General features: G+C 45.8%; 1 protein-coding gene across 2 annotated transcripts; it reads left to right on the top strand.

Moving 5' to 3' along the window:
- Positions 1–5,844: 5,844 nt before the first annotated feature.
- LOC106602152 (neuronal acetylcholine receptor subunit beta-2) lies at positions 5,845–27,316 on the top strand. Of its 2 annotated transcripts, XM_045714184.1 has the most exons (9): positions 5,846–6,739; positions 17,051–17,196; positions 18,287–18,331; positions 19,355–19,464; positions 20,284–20,419; positions 22,547–22,937; positions 24,710–25,203; positions 25,757–25,902; positions 26,158–27,316. In XM_045714184.1, exons 1-9 carry the CDS (start codon positions 6,688–6,690, stop codon positions 26,171–26,173), a joined length of 1,536 nt encoding a protein of 511 aa, XP_045570140.1. In that variant the 5' UTR covers positions 5,846–6,687; the 3' UTR covers positions 26,174–27,316. The 2 variants fall into 2 exon arrangements, with proteins under 2 accessions (XP_045570141.1, XP_045570140.1); XM_045714185.1 differs by lacking the exon at positions 18,287–18,331 and having other exon boundaries at positions 5,845–6,739.
- The last annotated feature ends 684 nt before the right edge of the window (positions 27,317–28,000 follow it).

Below are 28,000 nucleotides of genomic sequence, written 5' to 3'. Positions count from 1 at the left end.
TAACAGACACGGAGGAGTGTAGCTGACAGTCTGAGTGGACAACGAGACAGGAAGTGACCTCAGTCTGAACTTTGACCCTGGAGCTGTGAGATGGGACGCAAGCATGCGCGCATCTTGACTGGGGTGTTTGCGCTAAGAGACCCCACAGACTGTAAGATTTTAGTCGTCCTATGCCACCTCAGACAAAATGTCCTGGTTGTGGGCATATTCTTAGGTCGTAAACGATTGTCGGACATTTTGGCTCGTCCAGTGTGACCGGGTCTGAGTCTGCAGATGAAGTACCACAGATTGCAGTCGTAGAATCTGACAAAGTTCTGGCCGCGTCACAATGTTTTTGCTTTATCGTGTTGTGTGGCTGTGTTACAAGCCGATCCCTCGGCCGGCACTAAGTATGCACAAAATAATATGATTATTGTGAATAGTCAGATTAATTAATAGTTTGATTTAAACGTTTACATGCTGTACAGGAAGAACGATTTCCCTAATAATCTTGTTTACATGACCCATGTGAAATCAGGGTACCTGATGGGATTTTGATAAATGCACAAAATCGCTAAACAAAATAGATGTTCTACCATAGCGACCATGTTATTTTGGGGAAGATAGATGTTCTACCATAGCGACCATGTTATTTTAGGGAAGATAGATGTTCTACCATAGCGACCATGTTATTTTGGGGAAGATAGATATTCTACCATAGCGACCATGTTATTTTGGGGAAGATAGATGTTCTACCATAGCGACCATGTTATTTTGGGGAAGATAGATGTTCTACCATAGCGACCATGTTATTTTGGGGAAGATAGATGTTCTACCATAGCGACCATGTTATTTTGGGGAAGATAGATGCTCTACCATAGCGACCATGTTATTTTGGGGAAGATAGATATTCTACCATAGCGACCATGTTATTTTGGGGAAGATAGATATTCTACCATAGCGACCATGTTATTTTGGGGAAGCCGATTTGATTCTGAGTTCAGACATATAAAGTTAATATGTGAAAACTATTTCTAAGATGCATACTGTCAGTTTTTCCCAACTCACTTCACTCTCGCATCAGCATAGACAGAGGCTGGCGCTGCTGCTGTTGACACATGCGCATATCAAATACAACGCTGCAGTTGACATAGCCTCGCAAGCCAATCGCTAAACATGACAAATCTGAAGCAAATCGTACAATCTTGCCACATTCATATCAATATTTTTATTTGGTAACATCGCACAGTGTGAAGTGATAATCGTATCTGGGTTTGGCGGATGACAGGAGAACGCTACCTGCCCCAATGCAGTGCCAACTGTACAGTAATAATGGTCTGGGGCTGTTTTTCATGGTTCGGGCCCCTTAGTTCCAGTGAAGGGAAATCTTAAAGCTACAGCATACAATGACATTATAGATGATTCTGTGCTTCCAACTTTGTGGCAACAGTTTGGGGAACAGTCTGCCCATGTGCAGAAAGCGAGGTCCATACAGAAATGGTTTTGTCGAGATCGGTGTGGAAGAACTTGACTGGCCTAAACAGAGCCCTGACTTCAACCCCAGCGTACACATTTGGGATGAATTTGAACACAGATTGTGAGCCAGGCCTAATCACCCAACATCAGTGCCCGACCTCACTAATGCTCTTGTGACTGAATGGAAGCAAGTCCCCGCAGCAATGTTCCAACATCTAGTGGAAAGCCTTCCCAGAAGAGTGAAGGCTGTTACAGCAGCAAAGGGGGAACCAAGTCCATATTAATGCCCATGATTTTGAAATAGATGTTGGACGAGCAGGTGTCCACCTACTTTTGGTCATGCAGTGTATGTTGCTCACTCTCTGACTGGAGCAGGAAGAAATAGGAGCAGTATTTTTCAGCTGTGATCCTCACTATATGGGGAACTCCATGTAACGTAAAACATAGGCTCTGGTTATAAGTAATGCACTATATAGAGGGAATAGTCTTTTTTTTGGCTTTGTGACTCTTATTAAAAGTTGTGCACTACCTAGGGAATAGGGTGTGATTTAAGCCATAGCCTCTGGTCAAAGGTAGTGAACTATGGAGTGAATAGGATGTCATTTAGGATTTACACACTTTCATTCATTCCAGGAAGCACAGGGAGCTGTTCCTATAAACTACAGTCCAAAATATGAGGGAAGGGAATTAACATAACCCCACATACATACACACACACACACACACACACACACACACACACACACACACACACACACACACACACACACACACACACACACACACACACACACACACACACAAAGGCACAAACACATGGTGCCAAGGAGCTCAGGTGTAACATGACAGTCACCAAACCCTTGGGTTGCTCTCCTGCACCTGCTCTCCTCTGCGTGTGTGTGTGTGTGTGGTCCAAGGTAAAGGGTCGTGGTCCAGGATAAAGGGTCGTGGTCCAGGATAAAGGGGGGTGGTCTAAGGTAAAGGGTGGTGGTCCACTGGTAAAGGGTGGTGGTCCAGGGGTAAAGGGTGGTGGTCCAGGGTAAAGGGTGGTGGTCCAGGGTAAAGGGTGGTGGTCCAGGGTAAAGGGTGGTGGTAAAGGGTGGTAGGTGGTGGTCCAGGGTAAAGGGTGGTGGTCCAGGGTAAAGGGTGGTGGTCCAGGGTAAAGGGTGGTGGTCCAGGGTAAAGGGTGGTGGTCCAGGGTAAAGGGTGGTGGTCCAGGGTGAAGGGTGGTTCCAGGGTAAAGGGTGGTCCAGGGTAAAGGGTGGTGGTCCAGGGTAAAGGGTGGTGGTCCAGGGTAAAGGGTGGTGGTTCAGGGTAAAGGGTGGTGGTCCAGGGTAAAGGGTGGTGGTCCAAGGTAAAGGGTGGTGGTCCAGGGTAAAGGGTGGTGGTTCAGGGTAAAGGGTGGTGGTCCAGGGTAAAGGGTGGTGGTCCAGGGTAAAGGGTGGTGGTTCAGGGTAAAGGGTAGTGGTCCAGGGTAAAGGGTAGTGGTCCAGGGTAAAGGGTAGTGGTCCAGGGTAAAATGTGGTGGTCCAGGGTAAAGGGTGGTGGTTCAGGGTAAAGGGTGGTGGTCCAGGGTAAAGGGTGGTGGTTCAGGGTAAAGGGTAGTGGTCCAGGGTAAAGGGTGGTGGTCCAGGGTAAAGGGTGGTGGTCCAGGGTAAAGGGTGGTGGTCCAGGGTAAAGGGTAGTGGTCCAGGGTAAAGGGTGGTGGTTCAGGGTAAAGTGTGGTGGTCCAGGGTAAAGGGTGGTGGTCCAGGGTAAAGGGTGGTGGTCCAGGGTAAAATGTGGTGGTCCAGGGTAAAGGGTAGTGGTCCAAGGTAAAATGTAGTGGTCCAGGGTAAAATGTGGTGGTCCAGGGTAAAGGGTGGTGGTCCAGGGTAAAGGGTGGTGGTCCAGGGTAAAAGGTTGATTATCACTATACTTAGAAGAGCTCACCAGCACCCTATTCCCTAGGTAGGGCACTACTGTTGACCAGAACCCTATCAGCTCTAGTCAAAAGTAATGCACTTTATAGGGAATAGGGTGCCATTTGGGATGCAATCTTCATATATAATATGGCGTTTGTGTGTGTGTGTGTGTGTGTGTGTGTGTGTGTGTGTGTGTGTGTGTGTGTGTGTGTGTGTGTGTGTGTGTGTGTGTCAGTGACTAAATATGTGACACACACACAGACACCTCCATTACATGAGATTAAAATATCCCGTGAGCTTGGAAGAGTGAGTCATGTGTGAGTGATTTATTGTCATGCTCTGCCGTTCACTAGTCACAGCTCTAAATCCTAGGAATGATCACGTTTTGTTATGGTGTGATGATTTGTATTTTGGAGGACTAGTGGAGTCACAACATATGTTTCTACTGTGTAAAGCCTATGATCCCCATATGCGAATCTACATGTTGACTTCGCTTGAGCCCCAAATGGCATCCTATTCCCTATTTAGTGCACTCCTTCTGAGCAGAGCCCATAGAAAAGTAGTGCACTTAAATAGGGTGCCATTTGAGTATTGTCCTTCCAGTGACACTATCAAAGGAAAGTAGCTGAGAATAAATATCTATTCTCTATGAAGGTGCAATCTTGGATTTGAAAGACAACACTGGAGAAATGTTAAAACTGCAATATGTCACTTTTTGGATGACCCAACAAAATGCACATAGAAATGTGAGTTATAGATCTGTCATTTTCATTGAAAGCAAGTCTAAGAAGCTGTAGATCTGTTCTATGTGCTCCTTTTCTATACTTCCCACTTTATAAGTTTTGTTTTTGCATCTTCTACTTTCAGTTTCGTACACAAGTTTCAAACAGCTGAAAATACAATATTTTTGGTTATGGAAAATATATTTCCCAGTGGTTTAGATGGTACAATGATTCTCTACTCTATACTAGTTTGTTTTGTCATGTAAACTGAGATTAGGCAAACTATTAGAATTTCAAAAACCAGGAAATGGCAGAGGGATTTCTTCATAGAGCATCTTTAACACTCTCAAATGTATAGACGGGACTATGGATGCAAGGACTGATCATCCATGAAATCAAAAGAATCATGTTTTGAGTCTTTATAATGTTTGTTTACATTTACTTTGTTTACAAACATTGGAGTGAAACAAGCTTCTATTTTGGGTTCTGATGGGTTAAGACGGTTGAACTAAGCTCATAGGGCATCTATAAGCTGTATTCTTTAAGAATCAATGGCTATAAAAAATGTATTAAGCAACTGCAGAGTGTCTTAGAAAAGAACCTGTCATGTCAGCGGCAGGAAAATCCAAGCTTTTAAGACTCTATAGTTGGAGTCCATCCATGCTTTATTCATGAATGACAAGCTCAATGTTAAAAAGTAAAATTGTCTCCTCTGTGTCTTTCTCTCCCCTTCCCTCTTCCCCTGTCTTTGGTGCGTGTGCCAGGTGCTACTGTAGCTACAGGGGTCCTGCTTTGACCGTCCGACACCACCACTCAGACCAGTCTTGATAGGCTAGGCTACTACACTAGGTCCAGGGCTGCATCCCAAATTATTCCCCATTCCCTACAGTATATAGTCCACTACTTTTGACCAGGGCCCTGGTTAAAAAGAAGTGAACTAAATAGGGAAGAGGGTCAAAACTATATAGGGAATATATAGGACTATATGGGGAATATGGAATGATTTGGGACACAGTCCAGGACCTAGTGTAGTAGCCTAGTCTTTACCCCACATTTAAATTGAATGATGTGCAGCGAAAGCGGATAATGCAACCTAAGTGCCCTCTTACTTCGAAGGCTTTCCAAAGTCTTCTGGGAAGTAAGGGTAGCAGGTGTGTGTGTTTGAGAGAGAGAGAAAGAGTGAGGCAGAGAGTGGGGAGAAAGAGAGGGGGAGCGAGTGATAGAGAAAGGGTTTGTGTGACGTGTGAGTTCCAGTACTTTCCTTCCTCTTATCATGAAGTCGTGACTATCAGACAGATTTCATCCAGGTGAATAAGTTCGGCATCACACGGAGAGCAGCAGGAGCCTCCAACTGCCTCGAGGCACTGATCAAATACACCATCACGCTGGGGAGCCCGCGGGCAGGCCACGTGCAGTTAGTGGTCCCAAAACACTTTCTTCAAACAACGCAATTAAACGCTAGCTAAACAATCCTCACAGTTTGCGTGAATACAGTCCTGCAGCAATTGTTAAACAATTCTGCTGAAAATATGAAAAATAATGTAGACTAGGTTTATTTATTTAGGATATATATTAATTTATCCATGTATTAGCCTACATCTGGCAGGCTATACCCTGCGTGTGAGGGGTCAGTCTAGCTGCCAATGCAAGTCGAATATTGGGGAATAATTCCAGGCGCAATTTCGAAATCTGGTTCTGTGTTGAGTTGAGTTTTGTAACAGAGTAGCGCAGGGATCCGTCCTCTCAGGCTTCCACCGGGTCACGTGACGCGTTCCATTCCGGTCCAAGCTCAGAGCGTTCTAACCTCGAGTGGTCCACGGAGCCAGCCCGAGTTTTAACGACAATCATTCGCTTAGACATAGGCCTATCGTTTAGGATTTTTTATTTCGCCTTTATTTAACCTGATACATGATACATTTGGTGTGTAAAAAAAAAAAAAGTTACAACTGAAAAAGAGAGGTTTGTCGTTTATGCTTTTAATTAAACGTGGCGTAGGGAATACTCAGTGAAATGTAGCCTAAACAGTTGCAAAAACATATTTCTCTGTTCTGTAGACATGCGTAGCCTGTTAGATTGGGACACGGATCAAATTTATCTCAAATGTCAACGCGGCGAGTTTGTGGCGTTTGGCTGAAACCGCAAGTCTGAGGCAAGGCGCGGGCCACTCCGACGGACGACGAGGATAGCGACGTGATTTTGTTTCAGTATCAGAGTTACAGGGAATTTCAATGTGATCCATTACGTCCATCGATATGTTATCACATTAATCTGTACGCATTCGCTTTCTAATTTGTATTGTGACACACCGCTTGAGGGTGGAGGGGCAAAGATCAGATCAGGACTGAGTGCACGTGTTTGTGAGAATTACCGGAGACGCAAACATCTAAACGGATCGGTTCGTAGGCTACCACAACAACGATCACGACGCGGTTCATTTCTGACGACCTCGATGGTGTATGAACGCGTTGACAGTCCTGGATCTCCTGCTGCGCTTTGCCGTGAACTTTTGACCATCTCTCCCGGAGATAATAACCCCACTCCGGCACAGCCCCATCCAAGTTTTGAGCGTCGGATTCCGGGGAAGGGAAGAAGGACACGGAGGAGATATGGCGGTGACCGTGACTTTATCGCTCTCTCTCCTTCTCTTATCTCTCTCAAGTAAGTAGCCTCAATGGTAAACCGTTTGTGTTTGTAAATTTCATGTTTTGCACGCAGAAGACTCACTCAAAATGAACGCCGCTCGGGTTGACCACATTGTTTTTAAATTAGACAATGTCACGAAGTCGTTTGTGAAATGCATCTAGGCTATACACTACAGACTGAAATAAATCGCTTTTCGAAATGTATTTGGATAGGCTATTACTCAAGTAAGGAAACATATTATATACATTCTAAAGTGTATATATATATATATATATATATAGCAACGAAGACAGCTTCCAAAGTCGCTGGATATTTTCGTATAACAGCTTATGTAAGTATGTTGTTTCGCCCTCTCCTCGCTTTTTTAGGTCTTGAAAACTTGCAGGGGAGTTTCCGTTGTCCGTTGTTCTGAAAGTTTGCCACGATTACAGACTGCATGACCTTGTAGCCTGATCTCAGCAAACTGTCAGCACCATGGACAGCGCACACGGATTCAACTCTCTAAAGTGTGTCTCTATTGAATACAGTGGTGTTCTGTTGAATCTCGCTAGACATTTGTAAAGGAAAACTTTCATGCCTAATGCTGTTCAGTCAACGTTGGGCCCTTGGATATAACGGTTTAGTAGAGAACATTAATGACACTGAGTCAATACGACTATGGCAGGAGAAGTCTAATTTACTCTACTTACAACTAGTGCACTAGTAGTGTTACTCATCCTGGTCCTGGAGAGCCAGAGGGGTTTTGCCATGGCACTAACACACCTGATAAAACAAATCAACTCATCATCAAGCCGTTGATTATTTGAATCAGGTGTGTTAGTGCTGGGGGGGGGGTGATGTCACCAGGCAGGCCAAAACTCCATTCAAACAGTTCTTACACTAAAAGGGTGTTATCATCATTTTCACAATTTCACAGTATTATTCCCCCCCACCCCCCACCAATTCGTTGGGGCATGGACTCCACAAGGTCTCAAAAGCGCTCCACACATTCCACAGTGTTCCACAGGGAGGCTGGCCCATGGTGACTCCGATGCTTCCCACAGTTGTGTCAAGTTGGCTGGATGTCCTTTGGGTGGTGGACCATTCTTGATACACAGTGGAAACTGTTGAGTGTGAAAAACCCAGCAGCATTGCAGTTCTTAACACAAACCGGTGTGCCTGGCACCTACTACCAAACCCTGTTCAAAGGCACTTAAATATCTTATCTTGTCCATTCACCCTATTAATGGCACACACACAATCCATGTCTCATGTCTGAAGGCCTAAAAATCCTTCTTTAACATGTCTCCTCCCCTTCATCCACACTGACTGAAGTGGATTTAACAGGTGACATCAATAAAGGATCATTGATTTCACCTGGATTCACTTGGTCAGTCTATGTCATGGAAAGAGCAGGTGTTCCTAATGTTTTGTACCCTCAGTGTATATAAAACACAACAAAATCTAATTTTTTACTTCCCTAGGCCTTTAAAGAAACACTGCAGGAGTAAATAGTCCCATTACCATGCACAGTGTTCAGCCAGACTGCAGATACCTGAAGTGAAGCTCAGCCAGTGAAGGAGGAAGTAGTTAGACATGAATGGAAACCAAGGCCTTCAGCTTGTGGAGTCAAACACACACTTTCCATGGGTTGCTTGGACCCGCATAGACACTCAGCCCATCCCAAGTCACGTCTTACCCCTCCCCTTCATTGTTTTCACATCTGGAAGATGAAAGCAATATGGTGGAAGCTTTACCAGTACACTGTTTATACCTACCCAGAACCACCAGACATGCTAACATCTATCTGATAACTATCCAGACCCTACAGACATGCTAACACCTATCTGATACCTACCCAGACCCTACAGACATGCTAACATCTATCTGATAACTACCCAGACCCTACAGACATGCTAACATCTATCTGATACCTACCCAGACCCTACAGACATGCTAACACCTATCTGATACCTACCCAGACCCTACAGACATGCTAACACCTATCTGATAACTACCCAGACCCTACAGACATGCTAACATCTATCTGATAACTACCCAGACCCTACAGACATGCTAACAGCTATCTGATACCTACCCAGACCCTACAGACATGCTAACACCTATCTGATAACTACCCAGACCCTACAGACATGCTAACATCTATCTGATACCTACCCAGACCCTACAGACATGCTAACATCTATCTGATACCTACCTAGACCCTACAGACATGCTAACATCTATCTGATACCTACCTAGACCCTACAGACATGCTAACACCTAGCTGATAACTACCCAGACCCTACAGACATGCTAACATCTATCTGATACCTACCCAGACCCTACAGACATGCCAACACCCATCGAGGGGTTATGGCCAAGCGTAAGGGACAAGGAGCAATTTGCGACCGGCTGCCTTACTCCAAAGATTATATTTTATGTTGACAAGATAGCCGAGTGACAGCTCTAAGAATGGAAATACTTGTCCTCCGTGATTGAAGGCAGGTGAGATTAGGTGGGACCATTTTAGCCAATGAGAGAGCAGATACGCATGTGAACAACAGGCACAACTAAGTCGTTTTTCTAAATCTTGCCAGAATGCACGTGCATTCACATGTATCAATACATTTGTAACAGCCTAAACATTAGGACATTTCTATTAAATCAAATAAGACTCATGTAATTTGACAGTCTCTCATAGACCTTCATACAAAAAGGGCTTATCTCATGGGGACAGATCTTGGGTGGAGTAAATCTCTCTTGTTTCGCCACTTCCTCTCTGCTTACTCCAACACATACCTTATTCAGTTAATCAGTTTGTATTGAAACGTGAAGGTATTCGTTGAAGTTCAATTGAGTTTCCAGGACACAGACAGACAGATTGATTCTCTGTAGAGTCCTGATCATGTCTACCACGGCCCCAGCCTCAGTCTCTCCTGCTAGCTAGATGCACACTAGGGCCTTACAGCTTGGGGTGGAGGTGTGATCCAGTGATCCAGGTATAGAAGACAAGGTACATGAACCCACAGAGGAAAGGACCAGTCTCCTGCAGTCTGTTGAGCACACACACACACACACACACACACACACACACACACACACACACACACACACACACACACACACACACACACACACACACACACACACACACACACACACACACACACACATACAGAAACACACACACAGAAACATACACATACAAGTACAGGTGCACACACACAAACACACTGTGCAGACCAATGACAGCTGAGCATTAGTGATCTACCCAGGATGCAGTTCTCATCAGGCGGTAACAAGAGAGTTGTGTCACTCTGCCAACATTTCCATCCCAACGGGGGGGTGTATATGTGTGTGTGTGACAGTTCTTTCTCACAGGCGCCTCAGTCTGCTTTTTATTTGCCCTTACTGTTAATATTAATAAAGGCCAGCATTCCTCCCAGTCCAGGTGTACCCTTAGGATTGCACATATTTGTTCCAGCCCAGCACTAATACCCCCGATTCCACTATTCCAGGGCTTGATGGTTAGATTGAGTCGTTGAATCAGGTGTGTTAGCGCTGGGCTGAAACAAAAAACACTTATGACCGTGCTATGTAGGGTTATGACAGTGTTATGTAGCCTTTATGAAGGCTCCAGGTTCAGATAAAGTGTAACCTAGAGGTGATGAGGATGCTCTATGGGTGTGGTGTCGCCTCTCCTCTCCATCGCCTCTCCTCTCTCTTCTCCCCCTCTCCTCTCTTCTTTCTCCTTTCTTCTCCCCTTCTCCTCTCTTCTCCCCTTCTCCTCTCTCCTCCCTCTCTCTTCTCCCCCTCTCCTCCCTCCCTCTCTCCTCTCCCCATCCCCATCCCCTCTCCTCTCTTCTCCCCCTCTCCTCTCTTCTCCCCCTCTCCTCCCTCTCCCTCTCTCCTCTCCTCATCCCTCTCCTCTCTTCTCCCCATCACCTCTCCTCTCTCCTCTCCCTATCCCCTCTCTTCTCCCCACTGCCTCTCCTCCCTCTTCTCCTCCCTCTCTCCTCCCCATCCCCTTTCCTCTCCAAGCTGAAGTCATCCACACTGAAACAACCCACAGCAGCTGAGACCTGAGACCATCACACTGATAAAGGAGACCTGAGACCATCACACTGATAAAGGAGACCTGAGACCATCACACTGATAAAGGAGACCTGAGACCATCACACTGATAAAGGAGACCTGAGACCATCACACTGATAAAGGAGACCTGAGACCATCACACTGATAAAGGAGACCTGAGACCATCACACTGATAAAGGAGACCTGAGACCATCACACTGATAAAGGAGACCTGAGACCATCACACTGATAAAGGAGACCTGAGACCATCACACTGATAAAGGAGACCTGAGACCATCACACTGATAAAGGAGACCTGAGACCATCACACTGATAAAGGAGACCTGAGACCATCACACTGATAAAGGAGACCTGAGACCATCACACTGATAAAGGAGACCTGAGACCATCACACTGATAAAGGAGACCTGAGACCATCACACTGATAAAGGAGACCTGAGACCATCACACTGATAAAGGAGACCTGAGACCATCACACTGATAAAGGAGACCTGAGACCATCACACTGATAAAGGAGACCTGAGACCATCACACTGATAAAGGAGACCTGAGACCATCACACTGATAAAGGAGACCTGAGACCATCACACTGATAAAGGAGACCTGAGACCATCACACTGATAAAGGAGACCTGAGACCATCACACTGATAAAGGAGACCTGAGACCATCACACTGATAAAGGAGACCTGAGACCATCACACTGATAAAGGAGACCTGAGACCATCACACTGATAAAGGAGACCTGAGACCATCACACTGATAAAGGAGACCTGAGACCATCACACTGATAAAGGAGACCTGAGACCATCACACTGATAAAGGAGACCTGAGACCATCACACTGATAAAGGAGACCTGAGACCATCACACTGATAAAGGAGACCTGAGACCATCACACTGATAAAGGAGACCTGAGACCATCACACTGATAAAGGAGACCTGAGACCATCACACTGATAAAGGAGACCTGAGACCATCACACTGATAAAGGAGACCTGAGACCATCACACTGATAAAGGAGACCTGAGACCATCACACTGATAAAGGAGACCTGAGACCATCACACTGATAAAGGAGACCTGAGACCATCACACTGATAAAAGAGACCTGAGACCATCACACTGATAAAGGAGACCTGAGACCATCACACTGATAAAGGAGACCTGAGACCATCACACTGATAAAGGAGACCTGAGACCATCACACTGATAAAGGAGACCTGAGACCATCACACTGATAAAGGAGACCTGAGACCATCACACTGATAAAGGAGACCTGAGACCATCACACTGATAAAGGAGACCTCACTGTTTGTTTGAGAAAGAGAGTGATAGTGTGTGCGTGCGTGCATGTTCAGGCTGGAGAGACTAGCTCTTAAAGGAAGCCGCTCCAGATGGTTTCTCTCTTAATAATTTAAACCAGGATATGTTCTACCTCTCCTCCACCGCTAACGCTTTGTCTGGTGAGCTACACACACACACACACACACACACACACACACACACACACACACACACACACACACACACACACACACACACACACAATGTTTGTTGAGTTGAAACGTAAACATCAGTTGGGACACCTAATAAAGAGTCATGAAGACAGTGGTACCATAATGATACATTGAACTGGTTACATCTCCACAAAATGATCAACGTGCACAAAGAGAGTTTATTCTCCATCTTAACATGATCTGCTTTACATGTCCTTTATCCCAGCTGATAACATGTGAAAGAACAGTGTTTCTACAGATACACCTTAACTACATGACGCAGGATGAGGGAAAAGAGACAGCATGGTAGAGGTTCAACTGATTCACTCTCCTCTGGTGTGTGTTTTTCTATGTGTGTGTCTGTGTCTGTGTGTGTGTTTTACTCCAAAGGATCTTCTCCATATGTGTGCTATCATTCTAACATTCCATGACATTTAACAGATGTTTTCATGATGCTGCAGCAACTCACTTTTGACAGATTCTGTCTCTTTCTCTGCCTCTTTCTCTCTCTCTCTACATCTATCTATCTCTCGCTCTGTCTCTCTCTCTCTCTCTGATACTGTGCTAATATCCTATTCACAGGGAGAGCAAAGAGCTTTTTTGAAAAGACATGCAGTGATTGTTCTGCGGTATAGAACAGCTAGCTACAGTGTACATTATACACACAACTATAGAGGGATGTGGATGCTAATATCAGTCAGTCACTCGACCTATCAGAGGGATGAGTACTAATTTGATTGTGTACAGTGTCTTTGTTCCAAATGGAACTCTATTCCCCATGTAGTGCACTACTTCTGACCAGGGCCCTATTCCCCATGTAGTGCACTACTTCTGGCCAGGGCCCTATTCCCTATGTAGTGCACTACTTCTGACCAGGGCCCTATTCCCTATGTAGTGCACTACTTCTGACCAGGGCCCTATTCCCCATGTAGTGCACTACTTCTGACCAGGGCCCTATTCCCTATGTAGTGCACTACTTCTGACCAGGGCCCTATTCCCTATGTAGTGCACTACTTCTGACCAGGGCTCTATTCCCTATGTAGTGCACTACTTCTGACCAGGGCTCTATTCCCTATGTAGTGCAGTACTTCTGACCAGGGCCCTATTCCCTATGTAGTGCACTACTTCTTACCAGGACCCTATTTCCTATGTAGTGCACTACTTCTGACCAGGGCCCTATTCCCCATGTAGTGCACTACTTCTGACCAGGGCCCTATTCCCTATGTAGTGCACTACTTCTGACCAGGGCCCTATTCCCTATGTAGTGCACTACTTCTGACCGGGCCCTATTCCTTATGTAGTGCAGTACTTCTGACCAGGGCCTTATTCCCTATGTAGTGCACTACTTCTGACCAGGGCCTTATTCCCGATGTAGTGCACTACTTCTGACCAGGGCTCTATTCCCTATGTAGTGCAGTACTTCTGACCAGGGCCCTATTCCCTATGTAGTGCACTACTTCTGACCAGGACCCTATTTCCTATGTAGTGCAGTACTTCTGACCAGGGCCCTATTCCCTATGTAGTGCACTACTCCTGACCAGGGTCACTAATGTTAGTGCTTGCTTTTGAATATATCCTGCCTGGTATCTATGAAACATGTCTACTTGCTAACTTGATACAATACTCAACTTAACTAGGGCCTTTCACAACCTTGAACACACAGAAACCTGAACTAGGGCCTTCACAACCTTGAACACACAGAAACCTGAACTAGGGCCTTCACAACCTTGAACACACAGAAACCTGAACTAGGGCCTTCACAACCTTGAACACACAGAAACCTGAACTAGGGTCTTCACAACCTTGAACACACAGAAACCTTAACTAGGGCCTTCACAACCTTGAACACACAGAAACCTGAACTAGGGCCTTCACAACCTTGAACACACAGAAACCTGAACTAGGGTCTTCACAACCTTGAACACACAGAAACCTGAACTAGGGTCTTCACAACCTTGAACACACAGAAACCTTAACTAGGGCCTTCACAACCTTGAACACACAGAAACCTGAACTAGGGCCTTCACAACCTTGAACACACAGAAACCTTAACTAGGGCCTTCACAACCTTGAACACACAGAAACCTGAACTAGGGTCTTCACAACCTTGAACACACAGAAACCTGAACTAGGGCCTTCACAACCTTGAACACACAGAAACCTTAACTAGGGCCTTCACAACCTTGAACACACAGAAACCTGAACTAGGGTCTTCACAACCTTGAACACACAGAAACCTGAACTAGGGCCTTCACAACCTTGAACACACAGAAACCTGAACTAGGGCCTTCACAACCTTGAACACACAGAAACCTTAACTAGGGCCTTCACAACCTTGAACACACAGAAACCTGAACTAGGGCCTTCACAACCTTGAACACACAGAAACCTGAACTAGGGCCTTCACAACCTTGAACACACAGAAACCTGAACTAGGGCCTTCACAACCTTGAACACACAGAAACCTGAACTAGGGTCTTCACAACCTTGAACACACAGAAACCTGAACTAGGGCCTTCACAACCTTGAACACACAGAAACCTGAACTAGGGTCTTCACAACCTTGAACACACAGAAACCTGAACTAGGGCCTTCACAACCTTGAACACACAGAAACCTGAACTAGGGCCTTCACAACCTTGAACACACAGAAACCTGAACTAGGGCCTTCACAACCTTGAACACACAGAAACCTGAACTAGGGCCTTCACAACCTTGAACACACAGAAACCTGAACTAGGGTCTTCACAACCTTGAACACACAGAAACCTGAACTAGGGCCTTCACAACCTTGAACACACAGAAACCTTAACTAGGGCCTTCACAACCTTGAACACACAGAAACCTGAACTAGGGCCTTCACAACCTTGAACACACAGAAACCTTAACTAGGGCCTTCACAACCTTGAACACACAGAAACCTTAACTAGGGCCTTCACAACCTTGAACACACAGAAACCTGAACTAGGGCCTTCACAACCTTGAACACACAGAAACCTGAACTAGGGCCTTCACAACCTTGAACACACAGAAACCTGAACTAGGGCCTTCACAACCTTGAACACACAGAAACCTGAACTAGGGCCTTCACAACCTTGAACACACAGAAACCTTAACTAGGGCCTTCACAACCTTGAACACACAGAAACCTGAACTAGGGCCTTCACAACCTTGAACACACAGAAACCTGAACTAGGGCCTTCACAACCTTGAACACACAGAAACCTGAACTAGGGCCTTCACAACCTTGAACACACAGAAACCTTAACTAGGGCCTTCACAACCTTGAACACACAGAAACCTGAACTAGGGCCTTCACAACCTTGAACACACAGAAACCTGAACTAGGGCCTTCACAACCTTGAACACACAGAAACCTTAACTAGGGCCTTCACAACCTTGAACACACAGAAACCTTAACTAGGGCCTTCACAACCTTTAACACACAGAAAGCTTTGGTAGCCTAGCTGAACTGAACAGCAGTTGAGTTAACTAACAGTACAGGTAGGTTTCTCCCTGCGGGTAATGCTGGTTGTAATGACATCAGCTCTACAACTGCTTTGTCTCTGGGCTGTTACAGTAAAGTGCAGCAGAGGAAAAGTGATGCGTGGACTAAACGTTAGTGTGTGTTAGATTCCTCCCCTCCAGCTGTCTCTGCATACGTTGCCACGTCACTACACACTCTGATTCCCAGTCAGCTGCTGGGGGGGATCATGACAGAAGATAGGAGTGTGTCAGAGCAATGTATTGTGGGAGTAGCACGACCAAGAGAGAGAGAGAGAGAGAGAGAGAGAGAGAGAGAGAGAGGGTTACATTGGAGCAGAAAAAGACAATGTCTCTGTCTTTCAGTCGTCTTTCTGTCATCTTTCTGTCTCTCTGTTTCTGTCTCTGCTTTTTATACACACACACACACACTCTCATATTGTGTGTATGTTGACATTTTCCTTCTCCACATGTCTGGAGGGGCCGTGATGGCTGCTACAGTGTGTCAGTCCTCTAGAGTTCAAACTCTCTGCCAACAAACCTCTGTTAGTTAAAGGGGCAATCAGGGATTTAATGTTTTTTTTTACATTGAAATGAATGGTATATATCCATTCATTCTTGAAGAATATAATTTATAAATGTCTCTTGATCTTAGTTCAACCATCTTAACCTATCAAAACCCAAAATATAAGCTTGTTTTTCTCCATTGTTTGTAAACAAACACTGTAGCCTGAAGCTTCAGAACATTATTAAAACTAGAATCACGTGGATGGTCAGTCCCTGCATCCATATCTTTGTCTATGAATTTGAGAGTGGTTATATTTCTCCTGCCCCGTCCCTCAGCTGTTTACCAAGGTAAAGTGGCCCTTTTATTGTAGTTTGAATCCCAGATTGCCCCTTTTATAAGGCATTTATCTGTCTCTCTGAGCCAGAGTGTTGGGTCTGTGTTTGAGCAGACGTTCTGTCTGTGAGTGTGTTCCTTTCAGATAAAATAGCTGTGCTACTATGGGGACCTAAACTATCAGCAGTCTATCTCCTGTGTGTGTGTGTGTGTGTGTGTGTGTGTGTGTGTGTGTGTGTGTGTGTGTGTGTGTGTGTGTGTGTGTGTGTGTGTGTGTGTGTGTGAGACGTGTGGGCGTGTGCTCGTTTCAGATGGTGAACAGCTAGCTGGTGTGTGTGAAAGTGTGTTTTGTATCTTGTTGAGTCAAGGGAGGCTGGTGTGTGTGCTTTCAGAAACTCTCTCTCTCTCTCGTGTGTGTGTGTGTGTCCAGGTACAGGAGCGGAGAATGCCGAGGAGCGGCTGGTGAACTACCTGTTGAGTCCAGAGCGTTATAACAAACTGATCCGTCCTGCTGTTAACAAGAGCCAGCAGGTTACCATCTCTATACAGGTGTCTCTGTCACAGCTCATCAGTGTGGTGGGTACACACACACACACACACACACTGAACAGAACATTCATATACAGACACTATGTCACCATTTCTATAACACACTGACCAGAACATTCATATACAGACACTATGTCACCATTTCTATAAACACACTGACCAGAACATTCATATACAGACACTATGTCACCATTTCTATAACACACTGGCCAGAACATTCATATACAGACACTATGTCACCATTTCTATAACACACTGACCAGAACATTCATATACAGACACTATGTCACCATGTCTATAAACACACTGACCAGAACATTCATATACAGACACTATGTCACCATTTCTATAAACACACTGACCAGAACATTCATATACAGACACTATGTCACCATTTCTATAACACACTGGCCAGAACATTCATATACAGACACTATGTCACCATGTCTATAAACACACTGACCAGAACATTCATATACAGACACTATGTCACCATTTCTATAACACACTGGCCAGAACATTCATATACAGACACTATGTCACCATTTCTATAACACACTGACCAGAACATTCATATACAGACACTATGTCACCATTTCTATAAACACACTGACCAGAACATTCATATACAGACACTATGTCACCATTTCTATAACACACTGACCAGAACATTCATATACAGACACTATGTCACCATTTCTATAAACACACTGACCAGAACATTCATATACAGACACTATGTCACCATTTCTATAACACACTGACCAGAACATTCATATACAGACACTATGTCACCATTTCTATAAACACACTGACCAGAACATTCATATACAGACACTATGTCACCATTTCTATAAACACACTGACCAGAACATTCATATACAGACACTATGTCACCATGTCTATAAACACACTGACCAGAACATTCATATACAGACACTATGTCACCATGTCTATAACACACTGACCAGAACATTCATATACAGACACTATGTCACCATGTCTATAAACACACTGACCAGAACATTCATATACAGACACTATGTCACCATTTCTATAACACACTGACCAGAACATTCATATACAGACACTATGTCACCATGTGTTTGTCTTTCAGAATGAGAGAGAACAGATTATGACCACCAACCTCTGGCTGTTCCAGGTGATGGTCTTTACACTTCCAGCCCTAACAGGCACCAGTTAACCAACACTGTGGATGACTCCCAAATGCCTCCCTTTCACTATATATATTCTCTATATAGTGTGGCACGTTATACCAGTGCCCAGTAGTGCACTACAGGACAGGGCTCTCCAACCCTGTTCCTGGAGAGATACCCTCCTGTAGCTTTTAACTCCAACCCTGTTCCTGGAGAGCTACTCTCCTGTAGGTTTTAACTCCAACCCTGTTTCTGGAGAGCTACCGTCCTGTAGGTTTTAACTCCAACCCTGTTCCTGGAGAGCTACTGTCCTGTAGGTTTTAACTCCAACCCTGTTTCTGGAGAGCTACTGTCCTGTAGGTTTTAACTCCAACCCTGTTCCTGGAGAGCTACTGTCCTGTAGGTTTTAACTCCAACCCTGTTCCTGGAGAGCTACTGTCCTGTAGGTTTTAACTCCAACCCTGTTCCTGGAGAGCTACTGTCCTGTAGGTTTTAACTCCAACCCTGTTCCTGGAGAGCTACTGTCCTGTAGGTTTTAACTCCAACCCTGTTCCTGGAGAGCTACCGTCCTGTAGGTTTTAACTCCAACCCTGTTCCTGGAGAGCTACCGTCCTGTAGGTTTTAACTCCAACCCTGTTCCTGGAGAGCTACCGTCCTGTAGGAGTAAAGCTACAGGAGGGTAGCTCTCCAGGAACTGAGTTGGAGTTAAAACCTACAAGACTGTTACTCTCCTTAGAACTGAGTTGGACTGAACCTACAGGACTGTAGCTCTCCAGGAACTGAGTTGGACTCAACCTACAGGACTGAAGCTCTCCAGGAACTGAGTTGGACTGAACCTACAGGAGGGTATCTCTCCAGGAACAGAGTTGGAGAGCCCTGATATATAGGGACTAGGATGCTATTTGGGATGTTCATATTGTAATCACCACATATTATACCATTGTACATTATCTCAGTGTTTGAAATGTTGAGCTGTGTGTGTTTCTGGGTGGTGTAGTTTATGGGTCCCTGTCTGTCTCTGTCTCCAGGAGTGGAATGACTACAGACTGAGATGGGACCCAGAGAAATACGAAGGCATCAAAAAACTACGAATTCCATCTCAACACATTTGGCTTCCTGATATTGTTCTCTACAACAAGTATGTAGCGCAGGTGCAGTGTGTGTGTGTATTTATGAAATTGAATCCTATTCACATGTACGATACATTTATAGATGTCAATGTATTACTGTATTGTTGCAGACGTGTGTGTGCCTTTCAGCATGTCTGTGTGTGTTTGTGTGCCTTTCAGCGTGTGTGTGTGTGTGTGTGTGTGTGTGTGTGTGTGTGTGTGTGTGCGTGCCTTTCAGCATGTGTGTGTGCGTGCCTTTCAGCATGTGTGTGTGCGTGCCTTTCAGCATGTGTGTGTGTGTCTGTTTGTGTCTGTGTCCCTTTCAGCATGTGTTTCTGTGTGTGTGTGTGCTCATGTTCCTTTCTTTCAGCATGTGTGTGTGTGTGTGTGTGTGTGTGTGTGTGTGTGTGTGTGTGTGTGTGTGTGTGTGTGTGTGTGTGTGTGTGTGTGTGTGTGTGTGTGTGTGTGTGTGTGTACCTTTGTTCATGTGTGTATCCGTTTGTGTATGTCCCTCATCCTGGTAGAGGCATTCTGACATTCTCTCTGTTCCAGAACGCTCATGCGGAAAATCCACAGCTAAAATAAGGTTCATGTTTCTACGGTGATTTTTAATTCAAATTTAGTGCAGAAATAATGGTCCTGATGTGTCCTCAAGTACCAGGCTGTTAACGAGGGTGAGGGATTAACGAGGAGCAGTTAATTAATGTGGAATAATCACACCTCGTTATCACACCAGTCTGTACATACTATCTATCTGTTAGCGGTTCCACCTTTACTCAACCCTGCAGTGTGTGTGTGTGTGTGTGTGTGTGTGTGTAACATTGATGTGGACTCTCTCGTCCCTGCAGTGCGGACGGGGTGTACGAGGTCTCCTTCTATTGCAACGCCGTGGTGTCCAACACAGGAGACATCTTCTGGCTCCCGCCTGCCATCTACAAGTCAGCCTGCGCCATCGAGGTCCAGCACTTCCCCTTCGACCAGCAGGTGGCTGTTGGTGTTGTTGTAATGTGGTTGTTGTTGATGCTGTCTTTGATCTGTGCTTCTGGGGGCTGTTACAGAAGGCTGGACCAATGAGAGACAGCTAACTGTCCTTTTGAGAAATATAGACTTAAAATGGTCATGGTATAATTGACTCGACAACAACAACCAATATACAAGTTCAGTGTTCTTAATCAAACAGAAAAGTTACATGTAGCTGTTTATCAAAGTTAGCTGGATACTGTAACACTCCTGTTTACTGGAATATCATACTGGTCTGACTGATGCTGTCTGACTGATGCTGTCTGTGTGTCTGATGTGACTGATGTTGTCTGATGTGATGCTGTCTGTATGTCTGATGTGACTGATGTTGTCTGATGTGATGCTGTCTGTGTGTCTGATGTGACTGATGTTGTCTGATGTGATGTTGTCTGATGTGACTGATGTTGTCTGATGTGATGCTGTCTGTGTGTCTGATGTGACTGATGTTGTCTGATGTGATGTTGTCTGATGTGACTGATGTTGTCTGATGTGATGCTGTCTGTGTGTCTGATGTGACTGATGTTGTCTGATGTGATGTTGTCTGATGTGACTGATGTTGTCTGATGTGATGCTGTCTGTGTGTCTGATGTGACTAATGTTGTCTGATGTGATGCTGTCTGTGTGTCTGATGTGACTGATGTTGTCTGATGTGATGCTGTCTGTGTGTCTGATGTGACTGATGTTGTCTGATGTGATGCTGTCTGTGTGTCTGATGTGACTGATGTTGTCTGATGTGATGCTGTCTGTATGTCTGATGTGACTGATGTTGTCTGATGTGATGCTGTCTGTGTGTCTGATGTGACTGATGTTGTCTGATGTGATGCTGTCTGTGTGTCTGATGTGACTGATGTTGTCTGATGTGATGCTGTCTGTGTGTCTGATGTGACTGATGTTGTCTGATGTGATGCTGTCTGTGTGTCTGATGTGACTGATGTTGTCTGACTGATGCTGTCTGTGTGTCTGATGTGACTGATGTTGTCTGATGTGATGCTGTCTGATCTGACTAATGTTGTCTGATGTGATGCTGTCTGTGTGTCTGATGTGACTGATGTTGTCTGATGTGATGCTGTCTGTGTGTCTGATGTGACTAATGTTGTCTGATGTGATGCTGTCTGTGTGTCTGTGACTGATGTTGTCTGATGTGATGCTGTCTGTGTGTCTGATGTGACTGATGTTGTCTGATGTGATGCTGTCTGTATGTCTGATGTGACTGATGTTGTCTGATGTGATGCTGGCTGTGTGTCTGATGTGACTGATGTTGTCTGATGTGATGCTGTCTGTATGTCTGATGTGACTGATGTTGTCTGATGTGATGCTGTCTGTGTGTCTGATCTGACTAATGTTGTCTGATGTGATGCTGTCTGTGTGTCTGATGTGACTGATGTTGTCTGATGTGATGCTGTCTGTGTGTCTGATGTGACTGATGTTGTCTGATGTGATGCTGTCTGTGTGTCTGATGTGACTGATGTTGTCTGATGTGATGCTGTCTGTGTGTCTGATGTGACTGATGTTGTCTGATGTGATGCTGTCTGTGTGTCTGATGTGACTGATGTTGTCTGATGTGATGCTGTCTGTATGTCTGATGTGACTGATGTTGTCTGATGTGATGCTGTCTGTGTGTCTGATCTGACTAATGTTGTCTGATGTGATGCTGTCTGTATGTCTGATGTGACTGATGTTGTCTGATGTGATGCTGTCTGTGTGTCTGATGTGACTGATGTTGTCTGATGTGATGCTGTCTGTATGTCTGATGTGACTGATGTTGTCTGATGTGATGCTGTCTGTGTGTCTGATGTGACTGATGTTGTCTGATGTGATGCTGTCTGTGTGTCTGATGTGACTGATGTTGTCTGATGTGATGCTGTCTGTATGTCTGATGTGACTGATGTTGTCTGATGTGATGCTGTCTGTGTGTCTGATCTGACTAATGTTGTCTGATGTGATGCTGTCTGTATGTCTGATGTGACTGATGCTGTCTGATGTGATGCTGTCTGTGTGTCTGATGTGACTGATGCTGTCTGACTGATGCTGTCTGACTGATGCTGTCTGGTTGTCTGATGTCACTGATGTCTGATCTATCTATCCATCTAGAACTGCACACTCAAGTTCCGCTCGTGGACCTACGACCACACCGAAGTCGACCTCATCCTCACCAGCGACTTCGCCAGCCGGGACGACTTCACGCCGAGTGGCGAGTGGGACATCGTGTCGCTGCCCGCCCGCAAGAACGAAGACCCCGACGACATCACCTACCTGGACATCACCTACGACTTTGTCATCAAGAGGAAGCCTCTGTTCTACACCATCAACCTGATCATCCCCTGTGTGCTGATCACCTCTCTGGCCATCCTGGTCTTCTACCTGCCCTCTGACTGTGGGGAGAAGATGACCCTGTGTATCTCTGTCCTGCTGGCCCTCACTGTCTTCCTGCTGCTCATCTCTAAGATAGTACCGCCCACCTCTCTGGCTGTGCCTCTCATAGGTAGGTAGAACCGCCCACCTCTCTGGCTGTGCCTCTCATAGGTAGGTAGAACCGTCCATCTCTCTGGCTGTGCCTCTCATAGGTAGGTAGAACCGTCCATCTCTCTGGCTGTGCCTCTCATAGGTAGGTAGAACCGCCCACCTCTCTGGCTGTGCCTCTCATAGGTAGGTAGAACCGCCCACCTCTCTGGCTGTGCCTCTCATAGGTAGGTAGAACCGCCCACCTCTCTGGCTGTGCCTCTCATAGGTAGGTAGAACCGCCCACCTCTCTGGCTGTGCCTCTCATAGGTAGGTAGAACCGTCCACCTCTCTGGCTGTGTCTCTCATAGGTAGGTAGAACCGCCCATCTCTCTGGCTGTGTCTCTCATAGGTAGGTAGAACCGTCCATCTCTCTGGCTGTGTCTCTCATAGGTAGGTAGAACCGTCCATCTCTCTGGCTGTGCCTCTCATAGGTAGGTAGAACCGTCCATCTCTCTGGCTGTGCCTCTCATAGGTAGGTAGAACCGTCCATCTCTCTGGCTGTGCCTCTCATAGGTAGGTAGAACCGTCCATCTCTCTGGCTGTGCCTCTCATAGGTAGGTAGAACCGTCCATCTCTCTGGCTGTGCCTCTCATAGGTAGGTAGAACCGTCCATCTCTCTGGCTGTGCCTCTCATAGGTAGGTAGAACCGTCCATCTCTCTGGCTGGGCCTCTCATAGGTAGGTAGAACCGTCCACCTCTCTGGCTGTGCCTCTCATAGGTAGGTAGAACCGTCCATCTCTCTGGCTGTGCCTCTCATAGGTAGGTAGAACCGTCCATCTCTCTGGCTGTGCCTCTCATAGGTAGGTAGAACCGTCCATCTCTCTGGCTGGCCTCTCTCATAGGTAGGTAGAACCATCCATCTCTCTGGCTGTGTCTCTCATAGGTAGGTAGAACCGTCCATCTCTCTGGCTGGGCCTCTCATAGGTAGGTAGAACCGTCCATCTCTGGCTGTGTCTCTCATAGTGTCACAGTTCTCGTCGGTAGAAATGGACCAAAACGCAGCAGGTATGTGAATGCTCATCTCGACGTTTTAATAAGTACCAAATGAACACAAAAATAACAAACAGGAATACGATCGACAAAAACAGTCTGGCAAAGCATAAGGCTAAACGCAGAACAATCTCCCACAACTAACAAACACACCCTAATATATGGGACTCTCAGTCAAAGGCAAATAGACAACACCTGCCTTCAACTGAGAGTCCCAACCCCAATTAACCAAACATAGAAACACACATACTAGACTAAACATAGAATACATGAAAACCAAACAGTGCCCAAAAACCCTGGAATACTAAATCAAATGCCCCTTCAACAAACACACCACCCCGAACCACATAAAACCAATACCCTCTGCCACGTCCTGACCAAACTACAATACCAATTAACCTTATACTGGCCAGGACGTGACACATAGGTAGGTAGAACCGTCCATCTCTCTGGCTGTGCCTCTCATAGGTAGGTAGAACCGTCCATCTCTCTGGCTGGGCCTCTCATAGGTAGGTAGAACCGTCCATCTCTCTGGCTGGGCCTCTCATAGGTAGGTAGACGTAGTTTGTTGGTTTGTTCTGGTCAATTATTTCTATACATTTTAAGTGTTGTTAGTACTGCATTTTTTTTATTCCATGTGGGTAATTCTTCCTCTGTGTGTGTGTGTGTGTGTGTGTGTGTGTGTGTGTGTGTGTGTGTGTGTGTGTGTGTGTGTGTGTGTGTGTGTGTGTGTGTGTATATTAACCAACCTCTCCTCTCCAGGTAAATACCTGATGTTCACTATGGTGTTGGTGACCTTCTCCATCGTGACCAGTGTGTGTGTCCTCAACGTTCACCACCGCTCCCCGTCCACCCACCGCATGCCTGACTGGGTCAAACGCCTCTTCCTGCTTCGCCTCCCCGCCTTCCTCCTCATGAGACGACCCGGGAACAGTAACGTCCGGGAAAAACTTCGACGGAAGCAGGCCACTGCCGCGAACACCACCTCCGGGAACCCTGGGAATTCCCGAGGCGGGGCGAAAAAGCGGTGTTCCGACATCAAGCTGGGAGGAGTCCAGACGGACTCTGACTCGTTCTATGTGAAGGAGGATTCGGCCCGGAAGTTTGGCTGGAAGGTGGGAGACGTGTCGGGGGACGGTGGTATTCCGGAGATCAGGCGTCGCGTGGCGGTCCAGTGGGACGCTGACCTGGAGGAGGCGGTGGATGGAGTGAGGTATATCGCTGAACACATGAAGACGGAGGACGGAGATGAAGGGGTGAGGAGGAGGAGAATGGAATCTGTTCAAATGATTTGTGTAGATTTGTAATTGGCATATACATTTTTTACAGTCACACAATCTCTCTCCCCTCCCCCTCTCCCGCTGTCTCTCTCTCTCCACACCTCCCACCTCTCTCTTTCATTCTCTCTCTCCCAACCTCTCTCTCTCCCCCTCTGTTCCTGTCTATCCCCCCCTACACCTCTCTCTCTCTCTCTCTCTCTCTCTCTCTCTCTCTCTCTCTCTCTCTCTCTCTCTCTCTCTCTCTCTCTCTCTCTCTCTCTCTCTCTCTCTCTCTCCTCTCTCTCTCTCTCTCCTCTCTCTCTCTCTCCTCTCTCTCTCTCCTCTCTCTCTCTCTCTCTCCCCTCTCCTCTCTCTCTCTCTCTCCTCTCTCTCTCTCCCCTCTCTCTCTCTCTCCCTCTCCCCTCTCTCTCTCTCTCTCTCCCCTCTCTCCTCTCCCCTCTCTCCCCTCTCTCTCCCTCTCCCCCTTCCTCTCCCCTCTCTCCCCTCTCTCCCTCTCCCTCTCCCCCTCTCTCTCCGTCTCCCCCTGTAGATCATAGAGGACTGGAAGTACGTAGCGATGGTAATTGACCGTCTGTTCCTGTGGATCTTTATCCTGGTGTGTGTGGTGGGAACTCTGGGTCTCTTCATGCAGCCCCTCTTCCAGAGCTACAACACTCCTACTGCAGACAGCAACGAGTGAGTCACACACACACACACACACACACACACACACACACACACACACACACAGAGCTACAACACTCCTACTGCAGACATCAACGAGTGAGTCACACACACACACACACACACACACACACACACACACACGAAGACATGGTCAAATAAACAGATGAAATACACATAAATCCAATAACATTGCTAAAACTCAACTCTCTTCTATATTCCCGTATCATTGTAATATTTCTACATGTTTTATTTCTCCTCTCTCAGGTATGGTGATTTCTGAGAGCCCCTGGGAGTGGGCGTTGGAGAGGGAAACCCCGTAGCAGCTAAACGGACCGCTGTCCTACGAACTCTGGAGCAACCTGTGCCAAAGCCAGCACCGTCAGTAGTACTTCTACCCTGGTCAGTAGCTCATCAAGCATTAGAAGACATTGTAGAGGTACTATACGGTCTACTGTGAGCATTATGCTGGATCTCTCTCTCTCTAACTCTCTCTGGGCTCTCCACTCTTCAAGACAAGCTAGATCTCAACTACCAACAGGACACATTCAGGTTCTCTTCTCTTCCTTCTCATGTACTATTCATGGACAGGGTCTCTCTTTCCTTTGTTTGTTCGCTCTCTCTCTTTCTTTCTGTCTGTCTCTTTTTTTCTTTCTCTCTTTCTTTCTGTCTCTCTCTCTTGTTCTCTCTCTTCTTTTGAGGAAGATTTCACTTGGACGCACTTTGAACTGTGTTCTCCTCTTTAAGAGAGTGTACAGTAGTTATAATTGCATTATCTTATGTTTGGAAAATGTGGGTTCTCTCTCTCTCTCTCTCTCTCTCTCTCTCAAGCCATTACACTTGCAGTAGCCTATCAAAAGGATAGGCCTAAGACTCTACACTTAAAGCTAAAGGAAGGAAACTCATTTGAAGGACTGACAAAGGTCATTGTGAAGAGACTTGTTATTAAAAGATGGTTTTGAAAAGACTAATGATCACGCCGCTTCCCTAGTTCCACACAACACACACTCTACTTATTATGTTTAAATACCAACTGTATGTTAAACCTGTCAGTCTGCTACTCTACTTCCCACATATCTGACCACATGGCTGAGTCCAAAATGGCACCTTATTCCCTATACGGGGCACTACTTTTGACCAGAGCCCTATGGGTCCTGGTCAAAAGGAGTGCACTATCTAGGGAATAGGGTGCGGTTTTTGGATGTAGCCCATGTTCCAGGATTTAGCTGGGACGTTCACTTTGTATCTGCCTTAATAATAGATGAATACAGCTAATGACGATAGACTAATTATTATAAGAGGAATAATTCAAGGATTTTAACACCAGGATATTATTGATTCCAAATCAGTATGACATCTGGAGAAAAACAACAAGAGCAACAATGGGCTCCTTTGTATTATGTCAAATAAAATGCTCTAAAAAACACCTTTGGTCTGTTTTACTGATGTGTGTGAGAGCACGGGGGAAACACTAGGACTGCGTCCCAACTGGCACCCTGTGGGCCCTGGTCAAAGAAGTGCACTACGTAGGGAATAGGGTGCCTTTTGGGACGCTGTCTAGAGCTACAGAGGAGCGGTGGAAAGAGAACCAACTTGATTCCCATCTTCAGGATGAGAACTGGCATTCTGACTGGCCTTCACAAGATGTGTTTAGTCTGAGACGCAAGGAAAAATGACCTTTGATCTGAGGAATTCCAAAATATGTCGTAAGTCTTCCATTTCTAAAGGAATACTAATAAACATGCGTGTGGTTGGAATGATGTGAAGATGAATACAGGACCATTCCCATGTCGTGTACAGGTCAAAGTTGAAATCTGGGGAATGTCTAGTCAGGATAGTCTAGTCCTGCTGTGTGTCCCTTATAGGGGTGACGGAGCCATGAGGAAATGTTTTCCAAACCAATGTACCAATCTGCTGGCCTTCCATCTCCTGGTCCTTTCTGAATCGTCTGTCAACTGTCAACCTTCTGTCATCAACTCTTCTGGATCAACGGTTCACATGGCTGTTTCCTCTTGGAGGCTCTATTAACAGCTGCATACACCTTCTGAGTACTGAGGCATATTTTGGACACTTCAGTGTGTGTGTGTGTGTGTGTGTGTGTGTGTGTGTG

This window comes from Salmo salar, unplaced genomic scaffold (genome assembly GCF_905237065.1).
Source record: "Salmo salar unplaced genomic scaffold, Ssal_v3.1, whole genome shotgun sequence".
Classification (NCBI taxonomy): Eukaryota; Metazoa; Chordata; class Actinopteri; order Salmoniformes; family Salmonidae; genus Salmo; species Salmo salar.
Note: the sequence above shows the minus strand (reverse complement) of the source record. Positions and strands in the feature narration are given on the sequence as shown.